The sequence below is a fragment of the Silurus meridionalis genome, chromosome 17 (assembly GCF_014805685.1).
Source record: "Silurus meridionalis isolate SWU-2019-XX chromosome 17, ASM1480568v1, whole genome shotgun sequence".
NCBI lineage: Eukaryota > Metazoa > Chordata > Actinopteri > Siluriformes > Siluridae > Silurus > Silurus meridionalis.
Window position 1 is genome coordinate 5,564,884 of NC_060900.1, and position 14,164 is coordinate 5,579,047.

The 14,164-nt window shown below is 40.0% G+C and overlaps 2 protein-coding genes across 6 annotated transcripts; both read right to left on the reverse strand.

Annotated features, from left to right (window-relative positions):
• Positions 1–540: 540 nt before the first annotated feature.
• Positions 541–7,941, reverse strand: gpkow (G patch domain and KOW motifs). The gene is made up of 11 exons (XM_046870404.1): positions 7,730–7,941; positions 7,066–7,223; positions 6,081–6,220; positions 4,855–4,961; positions 3,618–3,825; positions 3,287–3,419; positions 2,178–2,364; positions 1,957–2,074; positions 1,776–1,845; positions 1,603–1,688; positions 541–1,395 (listed from the first exon to the last, which is right to left on the reverse strand). The coding sequence occupies exons 1-11, from the start codon at positions 7,909–7,911 to the stop codon at positions 1,273–1,275; spliced, it is 1,512 nt and encodes a 503-aa protein (XP_046726360.1). The 5' UTR covers positions 7,912–7,941; the 3' UTR covers positions 541–1,272.
• Positions 7,942–8,163: 222 nt separating this feature from the next.
• Positions 8,164–13,951, reverse strand: LOC124400102 (G-patch domain and KOW motifs-containing protein-like). Of its 5 annotated transcripts, none has more exons than XM_046871706.1 (5): positions 13,660–13,951; positions 12,304–12,379; positions 11,720–11,859; positions 10,259–10,365; positions 8,164–9,575 (listed from the first exon to the last, which is right to left on the reverse strand). In XM_046871706.1, the coding sequence occupies exons 1-4, from the start codon at positions 13,800–13,802 to the stop codon at positions 10,308–10,310; spliced, it is 417 nt and encodes a 138-aa protein (XP_046727662.1). In that variant the 5' UTR covers positions 13,803–13,951; the 3' UTR covers positions 8,164–9,575; positions 10,259–10,307. The 5 variants fall into 5 exon arrangements, 2 of the variants coding, with proteins under 2 accessions (XP_046727662.1, XP_046727664.1); XR_006928319.1 differs by lacking the exon at positions 12,304–12,379 and adding an exon at positions 11,329–11,442 and having other exon boundaries at positions 8,165–9,575; positions 11,617–11,859; positions 13,660–13,944; XR_006928320.1 differs by lacking the exon at positions 13,660–13,951 and adding an exon at positions 12,510–12,574 and having other exon boundaries at positions 8,165–9,575; positions 11,617–11,859.
• Between the last annotated feature and the right edge of the window lie 213 nt (positions 13,952–14,164).

A 14,164-nucleotide genomic window follows, 5' to 3' on the forward strand; every position in this document is an offset into this window, starting at 1 on the left:
AGCACCATGTACTGTAAAAACAAATATTTGGAACGATTTCAGTGCTAGGAGGAAAAGATCCTGAAGTGGATAAGAAATTTAGAGGATGACCTCAACAATGACCTTAAATTGTGAATGTTCGAGTCAGTCATTTTGAAATTCTGGCTGTTTACTCTGCGGCCCAGGTTCGATCCCTGATTAGGGAACCAACCCCAGCCACTGTTAGCGCCGGTCCCAAGCCCGGTTAAATGGGGAGGGTTGCGTTAGGAAGGGCATCCAGTGTTTCCCAAACAGCTGCTCTCCTGGGATTTTTACACGAGTGTCTCATGTTTAGGAAACCACATCTACAGAGCAGCAGCTGTGTGGGTGGAAACATGATGAAAAAGAAGTGACAAAAATTACTAGAGTAACTCCAATAATCACTCTTTACAACCGTGGTGAGCAGAAAAGTATCTCAGAATGCTCAGAACACTGAAACCATGAGATAGATGAGATACAGCAGGAGACACTGGTTTTACTGCTTCACATGATTTGATTGGATATGAGCAGAGGGGAGCGGTGTTCAAATAATATTTTTATTATAAAAAAAACATCCAGTATGGCAGTGAATATGATACCTGAACAAAACTCAGATTTACTACAAACAGTGTTTTTCTTGACAAAGAAAGAAAATCCCAAACCACATCCTCAGTCTGGTTTCTGATACGAGATGTTTTCTGCGATCTCTCCAGCAAGCAGGAAGTAGAATTAAAATCATTTAGCCAGAAGTGACAGACTCTTGGATGGACGGCGACAGAGTTCGCATGAGGCGTGCGAAGTAGCACGTCACGCTGAATAATGTGCATTAGATGGACAATAGTACTGGGGCACCTGACTTTTCAGCCATTTCTGGTTCTTACCCATACTGTTCCCACAAAGTTGGAGGCACACATTACTGTAGGATGTCTTTAAATGAGGGATCATGAAATTTACCCTTCACTTGAACTAGCAGATCCAAACCTGTTCCAGAGTCCTGTTATAAAGCTCTGAACTCAACCTCACTGAGAACGTTTGGTAAAATCAGATTTTTAAGAATTAGTTTCAAACACCCATGTGGCTGAAATCTTCCCAAAAGAGTGGATATTATAATAAGAGTAAATGTGAAATGGGAGGTCAAAAAGCACATAAATCTTCAGGTGTCCACAAACTTTTGCCCGTACAGTGTAGTTGTGGCTGTGGTTCATGTCTCTGGGGAGAGAAAAGACTTTGGTGTTGGTCACTGTAGGGCTTTTGGTTGTTTGTGTGAAGTGTTTGTCAGTGATCTCCCATGTAATGGCAGATGGAATCGTAGTCCAGGGTGAAGAGCTTCTCTTCGTATCGCTCCAGCTGCACCATGGCCCTAAACTTGTCCTTATCACGCTTTAGAATGCGGCCCATCTGCATGTAAAACACACACATGCAAAATTACATTGTTTTTACTCACAACTAATATTTCCAATGCTTATAGTAAGATTTGCTAATACACACTAATCAGGCAGAACATTATGAGCGCTGAAGTGAATGGATAAACTTTAATGCATGTGGGCAAAAATTCACTCTACTGACTCATAGAATTATCAGGCTCAACCTTTTGTATATATGTACCTGTCCTCGATGTTCTCCCAGCACCACCATCACGGAGTCTGTGTCACTTTTAGGCACGATGGTCTCGAGCATCGTCTGTTTGACGTCTGAGGAGGATATAAACGATGTGATGAATCACTGGATCAGTTACTGAGGTAACAAATGAGAAAAAACACCCCAACGCAGTGTCTTACCATCCAGCAGTCGGCCTTCGTCTGTGCGGCAGACACACAAGTGTGGCGTGAGGACGTCCTCGATTGTCATCTGAACACAACAATAAAAAAACGTAAAAGAACTTTCATGATGCTGGAGTACAAAAACTAGCAGCAGCGGTTTTGCTAATGCAGTAGTTTGTGAGGAGGAGTGGAGCTCTACCTTATAGTTGTAGTATTTGCCACCTTTGAAGCTTTTATCGATAAAGCGCACACGGAGGTCTCTCTGGAGCCAGGACGGCGCAGACGTGCGGGACTCCTTCATCGGAGGAGGTTTATCTCTGAATTCAAACCACACAAAATAATAGTAATAAATTAAAAGAATTCCTGCTCACATTGTGTACATTATCAGTAACAGTACTTCCCCCTCTGTGGTGGCGTTACCTGTCTGTATCAGTGTAATTGTGCTTCCTCTTCCTCTGGTCACGCTCTTTATCGCTCTCGCGTTCCTTCTCTCGTTCTGTCTGCCGCTCTCTCTGCCGCTCGTCTTTCCCGTTCGCCTTCTCTTCTCGTTTCTGCTGCTCTTTCTCTCGCTCTTTCTCCTTGTCCTTGTGGGCTTTACTGAGGCGGCCTGGCAAAGCAGAGAAAGAGGGCCGTTGATAACTAAACCAGCGTGCTCGATTCCAAACCTCCAGCTACGCAACGTCACGGATCCCGTGATGTCGTTAAATACACAATGACGTGATGATGTTTGGGATAAATACAGGATCTCGTTCATTCTCCGTGTGCTACACAACGGTTAAAAACCTGTTCTACACTTGGAGGTACACAGTGACCTCATCGATTCAAATCCTCGACCAAATTATGGCCTGAAAGAGATAGAAATAAGCAGTGGTGGACAGTAACAAAGTAAATGTCATTCATTTCTGTACTAAAGTATTTCCATTTTACTTTAAGTCAAATATCCTACTTTTGTTTTACTCGACTACATTCGGTGAAATCAGTCGTTCCTTTTTATTTATAAGTGGATACAAAAACGTATCTGGTCAAGCACGCAGCAATCCACCAATCAGGGTCGAGCTCTGTTTTGAACTTGTTTTGATTGCCGCTTGGTGGTTTCTGCGTTTTACCAACCGACAGTTCACGTTCAGTTCCACAGGAAGCAGAACATTGTGAGAGTAATAAATGATGGGAGAAACTCCTGACTTGAACTCGTCACAACACTCGTAGCCTCTTTGTTGTTGAAAAGAAGGCTTTGGGCTCATGATAATTTTAATAGATATCAGTGTTTGCCTCATTAATATCATTCAATTAATAGATTAATGTGCCAAGAGTAACAAAGTCTTTTCTTTTTTGAAGGCAAAAACTTTTGTACTTTTTCTCAAGTGAAAGTTTAAAGGGAGCACTTAGTTTTACTGGAGTCATATTTAACCAACTGTATCGTTTCTTAAGCTCAAGTATATGCTTTGTGTACTTTGTCCACCACTGGAAAGAAGAGAGAGAAAGTTAGAAAAAGAGAGAAAGATTCTTTAATGAGTGTTACGGGGACTCACTGAGGTCTTTGCTGTATTTGTCGTATTCTTTCCGAGGCACTAGGCGTAGCGAGTGCTGGCTGATTGTCACGGATTTTCCTCCGATGGCAAGTTTCACCACGACTCTGGCATTGTCTGTGTCTACTCCCTCTATCTGAGAGAAAAAGAGAGGGGATTCATTGGAAAAAAGCCTTCGGCTACATTTATAGCATGGTTTCAAAAACCAAATTAGATTTGCATGTAATCATCTGCTAAAACATTTGGATATCATTTCATACGCCCTCATTAATGCACAAAGAAAATGAATCGACAGTATTGTTATTGAATTTCCATCAAAATAAGTCAATCTGACCATCCCATAGAGGTCTTTATGAGCCCCGGTCTGAACATAAACACATCCTCCAGGTCCCAGCACCAAGCCCTCATCGTCCTTTTCTCTCACTTCTCCAGGTTTAGGGGGTCTTCGTGGCCCTGAAGGTTCCAGGTCTTTGATGGCAGCGCGATCGGCTCCCAGACCCAGGCCTTTGGGTCTTAGCTGATGTTCTATAGGTTTAATATCTCTAAAAGATAGAGAAGAAAGAGAGAGAGAGAGAGAGAGAGAGAGAGAGAGATGGATAGCATTTAATTTTGATGATTTTTTTTTTTTAATCTTAAGACATTCTGATTACATATGCATTCGTGATGTTAAGTTCTCAAATCTGATTGGTCAGGATCCGTTGAATAATTCTCTTTTTTTCCCCATAGCGTAATTCAAAACACAGGTTTACGCCGCTGCATTTGGTTCTGATATCATCTTGAACGCAGCAACTCATTTACATGGGACTATAAATTCCATTAACAAATCGAGAAAGTTGTAACACCCGCCACGTGACCAAGAATGAAACACATCGTCGTGTGAAGTTTCGATGACAACAAAACCTCCCAGGTGGATATTTCTCCCGAAACAGAACACCTGCTCAGGCTTTACTCATTATATCATGAGTAATGTGAGTGAAAACACTGTTCTCTCCTGTTTCAAAGGCCAAGAGTGTGACGCACTGTTCCATCATACAAACCTACTTATTACAGTTATAGAAGCAGGAGCTTGTAGGTTAATTTTAGACCAATACATTAGGAGGAGGAGAGTGTACACAAATATGTATACAGTATACACAAAAAAAAGAGAAAGCATCAAGGGACAAAAATAATGTCTGCTTGTCTGTTTATATCAGAACAGACGACAGGTTTAAACACATAAATAAAAAATATAATGGAATATCTGATATACCACGGCAGACTCCCTCCCGCTCAAACACTCTATAATGGTGTGATAAACCTCATTATGAATAATGCAAGTAGAAAGTCTATATGTTTCTAATGCAAACAGGTGTCCTTTAGGTTTAATACAATAAAAATTATATAGGTCAGCTATACACTAGACGCACAAAAGTATTTCCAGATTTTTGGTTCTTTCCCAAATTGTTACCACAAAGGTAGAGACGCACAACTGTATAGGACGTCTCTGGACACAGGAGGCTGTAGCATTACATTTTCTAATGCAAAAATGAGAGGAGACAAACAAAGACAGGAGGACAGAGATGATATCTTACTGTTTGAACGTGCGTCCGATGCCCTCTCCCTGCTTCCAGCCCATTCCTTTCAGCATGGCGAGTCCATATGCCTCGACTGGAACCTGCTCATAATCAGCTTCTGAGGACTGATAGAGAAAAGCGGAATAATAATATTCAGAAACATTGCTCTTGTCTTTCACACCAGTCAGGCCCTGAACACCTTCTCGAAACATATGCTCATGACAAACACAACACGAGCCGCATAAGAGGTGATAATTAGATGTGCGTTTATCTAATCTATATACCTGAAGAGCACACACACACACACACACACACACACACACACACACACACACACACACACACAAAACCTGTCACACAGGGACTGATGGAGCAGATAAGTGAGGAAGAGACAGGAAGAAATATGCAGAGTAAGCAGCAGCGACTGGAGAGTGCTTTACACACACCCGCACATAACACGTCATTCAGCCCACACGCCGTTTAAGGGACCTGCTACTCTGGTATGTGAACTTAAGTGCTGACACAGCCGTATGCAGATGACCTGATTCGACCAGAGAGAACTGGAGCTCCCTGTATCTCACTAACGTGAAAAAAAACCTCTCTGGCTTACATTTTTCACACGGACAGTAAAGATTAGATAGAAACACTTAATGGACAAAAAGCCAAATGACAAATGTAAACATCTTGTTACGCACATTTGTACTTTCCGAACCGTTAAAATTCATCTCTTAAACTTTTCTTTAAACGTGTTTAAAGACACCTGATCATAGTAGAACATAAGATAAAATAAACTCTATGGAAGTCTGAGTAAACGCCCGTTTTATTAGCAAACATGTCCAATCCTGAAGACAGTCTTGAGCCTCATAAGCTGCCTTGTGCTACAAAATGGACTTTAATGAATGTTATTGGATAAACAGAAGATCTGCTACAGAGACCGTACACAAAACTAGACGTATGAACTACTGTTCCCCCCCATACTTTTGGTTATATTTAGGTGGATTAAACTTGTGTTTAAATCTGTCTGTTTATTTTTTTTCTTTCTTTCATTTGGTAGCAAAACATTAGGGTTTTTTTTGCTCAATGTTCCTTTAAATCCCAAATAACTCAATATTTGATGCCACATTAAAAACCCTTTCAAACACCCATCGTCATCATTTCTTGTTTATGTTTAACTCCATCATGATGTTCTGTTCCATCACCCTGAGTTTAACCGCTTATGCATTCTCCTGTCGGTCCTGACTCACCGATTCAGGCCGGATGTCCACTTTGAGGTGATCTCCGTCCTCGAAGCCCTGCGGAACCTGGTTCTGCATGAGTAGCGGGATGGCCAGGTTCGGGTCGCACTTCGGGCCATTTTTCCATTGTTCCTGCTGCTTCTGAGACTCTGAGATCAGACATTTCAAGAATCAGTGAGAAGATTCGGTGCTTTCGTGTTATAGCGGATTCAAAAAAATAAACGTTCTCAGGCTTCCTACACATTTCTTTCAGCATAAAATTCCAGATTTTTTCCAGATGCAAGTAGGCAGACTTAAAGATGTTTAAGACCAAATTTAGGATTTTAAATTTCAACATGTAACGTTACAATCTCTGATGTATTTCAGAGTCTAAATCTTTGACGTATGCTATTATATTACAAAATAATTGCTGGATGGATGTAGCTGCTGTAGCTTATAAGACATTAACACCGAACCACGTTCAAAACACAGCATGTGAATAAAACTGCAATTCCAAAACAGAGTGACGTTAATCATTTATAAATTTCTATTGTGCAACTCATCAAGAAACTACAAAACAGAACTAAAGTTCATTAAAAAAAAATTTAAATGCTTTTTTATATACAAATTTTCTGGTAATTACTCAAATTACATTCAAATTGAAAAATCTAATGTTGTGCTCATCAGGTCGGTACGGTTTGCTGGTTCACCAACCAGAAAAAGAATCCTTATATTAAATAATCACGTTTAAATAAAGCGTTACAGCAACATGCATACGCTTTTAAACCAACACCACACACAGTTCCTAAATGCTTTCTATCTTTCTTTTATTAGCAGGTTTGAACTCTTTAAACTGAATTCATATCTTAATGCCAGTGTCCTAATCTAGATACTGCCAAGATCGAATTAATTCTGCCAAGTTTTAGACGCTGTAGATCAGAGTCGAGATGTTTACAAACCTGCACATTAAAGCTCACTTTGGATCTAAAGAACAGGGTCAACAACACAAACACACCTTCGATAATCTCTTTGATGGCTTGAGACTCCACAGAGTCCTGCTGCTCGGACGAAGCTTCTTTCCCATCCTCCTGCTTCACCCCTTCGTGTCTGTACCAGCGGTTCTTCTGGATCAGAGGGATGATGAGCTCTTTAGGTTTCTCCACTGGCTTGGTGCTGTATGTATCAGTGAACGACAAAGCACATTTTGTAATCACTGCACATTCAGGCAGAAAATATTACATTTCTGTGAATATATAATGAAATTGTATGAGGTGCTGGAATCAAATTAAAGTCTGATGCTCACGTGTTGGAAATATAGTTAATATCCATGGCTCTGTGTGTGTGTGTGTGTGTGTGTATATATATATATATATATATATATATATATATATATATATATATATACATACACACACACACACACACACACACACACACACTCATAATGAGGAAAATGTCATGTAAATCCTGGTTCTTTGGTTCCAGTCTAGGACTCGAGTACTGAATGACTAGACGTTAATGCTTTATTTTCCTAATATTATCCAAAAAGTATGTAAAACTTAAAAATATGTATGACATTATGGGCTATCAAAAGATTAATAAATGAATAATCTTTTGCGAGTGTATATACACACAACAGCTAGCATAGTTCGACAGGTTAGCTCGTAGCATTAGCTTACCTTTTTAGTTCCTTTCCCTCGACTCCAGTTAAAAAATCTCGCTCTTCTGATTTCTCGGCTTTGACTTTATTTATCTTTTTGCTAAAGCCGAAAGAAATCGGACCAGTCTTCGTTTCTCCATCTGATTTCTTCAATAGCTCCATGTTATCGCCGCGGTTTCGTTGCGGCTCCGGCGACGCCATGTTTGGTGCTTCGTTCAGATTATTCGCAAGAATGCTGGGTAATGTAGTTTCATTGCTGGATCTTTCGCGTCAAAGTAAGGCAAGGTTACAATACATTTCCCAGAATGCATCTCAATGTGTCGCACAAACGCGAAAGAGAGCAGTGAAAACACGTCATAGGGGAAAATCCAGTAAAAAAATTGTATAATTGTATAAATAAACGTAGAAAAAATACTAGAGTTTTTTTATTTTATTTTATTAAATGTTTTAGATTTAAAATATTCATTATTCAGAAATGTTTATTTTTAAAGAATACAACATTTTATAACACAATTTTACATTCACTTATCAAAAAGTTTATAGAGTGTACAATATCAACAACTTTAAACCATACAGAATGACTATCAATAATAACAACCTGAACAAACATCTATACAGAAAATTTACTTTGCTGTTCACAACTGCAATCTGGTTCCTGTAGCAGCCTGGTTAGAAGGTGGCAGTTTATTGGTTAAGGTAGTGGACTTTGGATCTGAAGGTCATGAGTTCAAATCCCTGCTACACCAAGCTGCTGCTCCTGAGCAAAGCCCTTAACCTTATAGCTGCTTGGCTGCATGAATGATATATATGTAAGTCTGTGTGTGTCCGCAGGCATGTGTGTGTGTGTAAGCCGTATCGTCTGCACCCCTCCACCCCTCCCCTGTGCTGTAGCTTATCCCCGGTTAACGGCCCTCTAGCTGGCACACGGAATGTAAAATGAAAACAGAAGAAAAAATGATGGGAGTTTGACAATAGAGTGAGGTGTTAGCACTTGACAAATCCTACTGTCATGCCACAGTGCACAAGAGTTTGTAAACATTTGTTTTCATTTCACTTTGGTGTGTATCTGTGGTGTGTCTGTGTGTAATGCATAAGCGCTGCTGTAATCACTGGTGATGTATCTCAAGGGGATGCGTCCTGTCTGTGTTTTTCTACCAGGTATTATATTGTGTGTGTGCGTCTGGGTGTGGCCGTCTTGCCCTTACAGTGATTAAAGTGATGAATGCTGTGATCCTGGTTTTTCTATGCATTGCTGTAGACTCTGGATGCAGCCAAGGTTACACTATAGTTATTAATCATTCATTTGGTTTGACAGAGAGAGCGATACACACGGAGAGCACGGGAATGACACGGAAAGGAGTACAGGATTTGGACACCTACTATGAGGTCATATATTAAAAGATAAAACTACAAAGACGTTCAGAATTTACAAACACCTCCAATCTGCTCATTTTTTACTATCACCCGATACCTTTAATTCTAAAAAGTCTGTTATTTTTGTTGGTGAGATTCAGTTTCAAGTCCAGAGTTCATGTGTTGTGCCTTTCTGTTTAATTGTCTGATTGTATGCAGGGTGCATGCTCACTCCTTCATACATATTCAAGGAGGAGCGGTACAACAAAGGTACAATGGGGAGAGAGAGGGGAAGATGGTGGGATAGTGGACTGCAGTTTACTCTTGGCAGAAATCCACTGAAAATTCTCCATCTGTGAGTTTGCTCAGGATCGTCTGCAATTAGATTCGCATGTAATCATCTGCTGAAACACTTAGATATCATTGAAGGTTCCAGGTTTTTGATGGCAGGGTGATCAGCTCCCAGACCCAGGCGTTTGGGTCTTAGCTGGTGTTCTATAAGTTTAATATCTCTAAAAGATAAAGAGGAAAAAGAGAGAGAGAGAGAGAGAGAGAGAGAGAGAGAGAGAGAGAGAGAGAGAGATAGCATTTAATTTTGATGATTTTTTTTAAATCTTAAGACATTCTGATAACATATGTATTCATGATGTTAAGTTCTCAAATCTGATTGGTCAGGATCTGTTAAATAATTCTCTTTTTTTCCCCATAACATAATTCAAAACACAGGTTTACGCTGCTGCATTTGGTTCTGATATCACCTTGAACGCAGCAACTCATTTACATGTGGCTATAAATTCCATTAACAAATTGAGAAAGTTGTAACACCCGCCACCTGACCAAGAATGAAACACATCGTCGCGTAAAGTTTCGGTGACAACAAAACCTCCCAGGTGGATTATTATTATTTTTTTTTCTTCAGGATTTACTGAGATCAGAAAACAAAGTCCAAGTGCCAACAGATACGAATGTGGGAGCAGGAGGAAGCACATAGACACAGGATTACACAAATCCACACCTGCACACTTCTGGCTTGGTGTGTTTAATAACGTGTTGCTTAAATAGTTTCGGGAAAAACATTGCCACGTGTCGCCTTTTCATACTCTGATTTATGCAGTGCAGTCACATGGTGCTTGAAATTCTAATGCAGAAATGAGAGGAGACAAACAAAGACAGGAGGACAGAGATGATATCTTACTGTTTGAACGTGCGTCCGATGCCTTCTCCCTGCTTCCAGCCCATTCCTTTCAGCATGGCGAGTCCATATGCCTCGACTGGAACCTGCTCATAATCAGCTTCTGAGGACTGATAGAGAAAAGCGGAATAAAAATCCCTTGTGTAGATGTGATATTCAGAAACATTGCTCTTGTCTTTTACACCAGTCAGGCCCTGAACACCTTCTCGAAACATATGCTCATGACAAACACAACACGAGCCACATAAGAGGTGATAATTAGACGTGCATTTATCTAATCTCGTATATACCTGAAGCACGTGCACGTGCACACACACACACACACACACACACACACACACACACACACACACCCACACCTAACACTGCTACACTCTACCTGGCACACAGGAACTGATGGAGCAGATAAATAAGGAAGAGACAGGAACAAATATGCAGAGTAAGCAGCAGCGACTGGACAGTGCTTCACACGCACATAACACGTCATTTAGCCCACACGCCGTTTAAGGGATGGCGTTTTTGTTCTTTTATTTGGTAGCAAAACATCAGAGGAACAAAATAGTGCCAACATCTCCATGCTATGAATATACTAGAAAACCTCAATGTTCCTTCAAATCCCAAATAACTCAATTTTTTACGCCACATTAAAAACCCTTGCAAACACCCATCGTCATCATTTCTTGTTTATGTTTAGCTCGGCATAAAACTCCCACAATGCACCTCTCTCAGATGAGATCAGCTCTTATGAAGTTTTACAGAGCCTGTCAAAAGTTTGGAGACTCCTAGACTTTAGTTTTTGAGAGACACATGCAAGTTCCTTGATTTGTTTTTATGATCCACTTTGACCAAACAAACAGATCAACAAACAGATGTACAAATTCTGCATTGAAAAAATTCTTCTTTGGCATGAATAACAGACAATAATAATTCAGACAGTTTGTTTCTCCAAACACACAGCTGAAATACTTTGGTTCACCAAAAAGACGTCTATGGCATTCTCTGCTCCAAAACATCCCAAACCATTAAGCTTCCAACTTCATGTTTGACTGTGGGTGTAAGGGGAATCTGCTTACATCTTCTCTCCTGTTCTCCGTCTTACACAGGTTCCTCTGTTAGAGTTTTTACGTTTGGACTCCACAAAACTTTCTTCCAGTCATTCACGGACCAGTTCTCCAGTGTGTTTTTGCCTTTTATTTAGTAAACAAAAGGAACATGCATGTCTCAAAAACCACAAAAGCTACAAAGGTGTTTCCAAACTTTTGACACACATGTTATAGTACTTCCATTTTAGGTGACCATTTGCACTGAAATAAGCCATTTGTATAAAACACACACAGAAGCAATCTTTTTTTGGTACCTACATGAATGAAATGTGGCTAAATAATAGAGTTGGACCATCATGATGTTCTGTTCCATTCCCCTGTGTTTAACCGCTTATGCATTCTCCTGTCAGTCCTGACTCACTGATTCGGGCCGGAGGTCCACTTTGAGGTGATGTCCGTCCTCGAAGCCCTGCGGAACCTGGTTCTGCATGAGTAGCGGGATGGCCAGGTTCGGGTCGCACTTCGGGCCATTTTTCCATTGTTCCTGCTGCTTCTGAGACTCTGAGATCAGACATTTCAAGCAAGAATCAGTGAGAAGATTCGGTGCTTTCGTGTTATAATGGATTTAAATAAATAAACGTTCTCAGGCTTCCTACACATTTTTTTCAGCATAAAATTCCAGATTTTTTCCAGATTCAAGTAGGCAGACTTTTTGGACCAAATTTAGGATTTCAAATTCCAACATGTGTAACGTTACAATCTCTGATGTATTTCAGAGTCTAAATCTTTGACGTATGCTATTATATTACAAAATAATTGCTGGATGGATGTAGCTGCTGTAGCTTATAAAACAAATTTACACCGAACCACGTTCAAAACACAGCACGTGATTAAAACTGCAATTCCAAAACAGAGTGACGTTAATCATTTATAAATTTCTATTGTGCAACTCATCAAGAAACTACAAAACAGAACTAAAGTTCATTAAAAAAAATCCTGCTTCACCCCTTCGTGTCTGTACCAGCGGTTCTTCTGGATCAGAGGGATAATGAGCTCTTTAGGTTTCTCCACTGGCTTGGTGCTGTATGTATCAGTGAACGACAAAGCACATTTTGTAATCACTGCACATTCAGGCAGAAAATATTACATTTCTGTGAATATATAATGAAATTGTATGAGGTGCTGAAATCAAATTAAAGTCTGATGCTCACGTGTTGAAAAATTTAGTTAATATCAATGGCTCTGTGTGTGTGTGTGTGTGTGTGTGTGTGTGTATATATCAAAATTAGAGAACACTTTCAGATACCTCCCAGTTATTAGTGTTAATCTGGCACCTGGTGCTAATTTCCTTGATTATTTGTCAACCCTATTTAACTGGCAGCCTAACTTCCAGTTTCACTGACTCTGCAAGATGGTGGGTCGTTCTAAAGTGACTGAAAGCCTCCGGCAGCAGGTTGTCCAGATAATGGCCAAGGGGTTGACCCTATCAGCCATAGCAAGACAAGTTGGTTGTTCCAAATCTGTGATTTCAAGAATATTGAATCTTTACAACATCACAAACTCATTCAAGTCCGCCAAGAAGGCTGGTCGTCCACGGAAGACAAATACAAGAGAGGACAGGATACTGCGGGGAGGATCTCAATGGGCAATCGTTTCCACACTGCAGCTGGAATTGCTCACCAGTTCAGCGCTGAACAGGGTAAGGATCTGTCTCGTCATACAGTGTCTCGACGTTTAAGAGCATTTGGACTGAAAGCCCATCTGCAGTGACCAAACCTCTCATTAGCAGAAAGAATCAAAAGGCTAGACTAAGCTTTGCTGAGGAGCATGTTATGTGGACAGAGGAGAACTGGTCCAAAGTTCACTTCAGTGATAAAAGCAAGTAAAATTTATTTGGGTTCGATGGAAAACATTATGTTCGGCGACAAACTGGAGAAAGACTGAACCCAAAGTGTGTGAAAAGTGGAGGAGGAAGTGTCATGGTTTGGGGCATATATATATATATATATATATATATACACAGAGACACACACACACACACACACACACACACACACACACACACTCACTCACTCACTCACTCACTCACTCACTCACTCACTCACTCACTCACTCACTCACTCATAATGAGGAAAATGTCATGTAAATCCTGGTTCTTTGGTTCCAGTCTAAGACTCGAGTACTGAATGACTAGAAGTTAATGCTTTATTTTCCTAATATTGTCCAATAAGTAGGTAGAATTTAAAAATATGTATGACATTATGGGCTATCAAAAGATTAATAAATGATTAATCTTTTGCTAGTGTATATACACACAACAGCTAGCATAGTTCGACAGGTTAGCTCGTAGCAATAGCTTACCTTTTTAGTTCCTTTCCTTCGACTCCATTTAAAAAATATCGCTCTTCTGATTTCTCGGCTTTGACTTTATTTATCTTTTCGCTAAAGCCGAAAGAAATCGGACCAGTCTTCGTTTCTCCATCTGATTTCTTCAATGGCTCCATGTTATCGACGCGGTTTCGTTGCTCCGGCGACGCAATGTTTTGGTGCTTCGTTCAGATTAGTCGCAAAGATTGCTGGGTAATGTAGTTTCATTGCTGGATCTTTCCCGTTAAAGTAAGGCAAGGTTACAATACATTTCCCAGAATGCATCTCAATGTGTCGCACAAGCGCGGAAGAGAGCAGTGGAAACACGTCATAGGGGAAAATCCAGTTCAAATTGTTTTATATTTTTTTATAAATAAACGTAGAAAAAATACTCAGGGTATTTATTTATTTATTTATTTTTTTTTTTTTATTAAATGAATATTCTGAAATGACTATCACGCCATATTGTTCTTTATTAATAAAATATTTATCCTTCTTA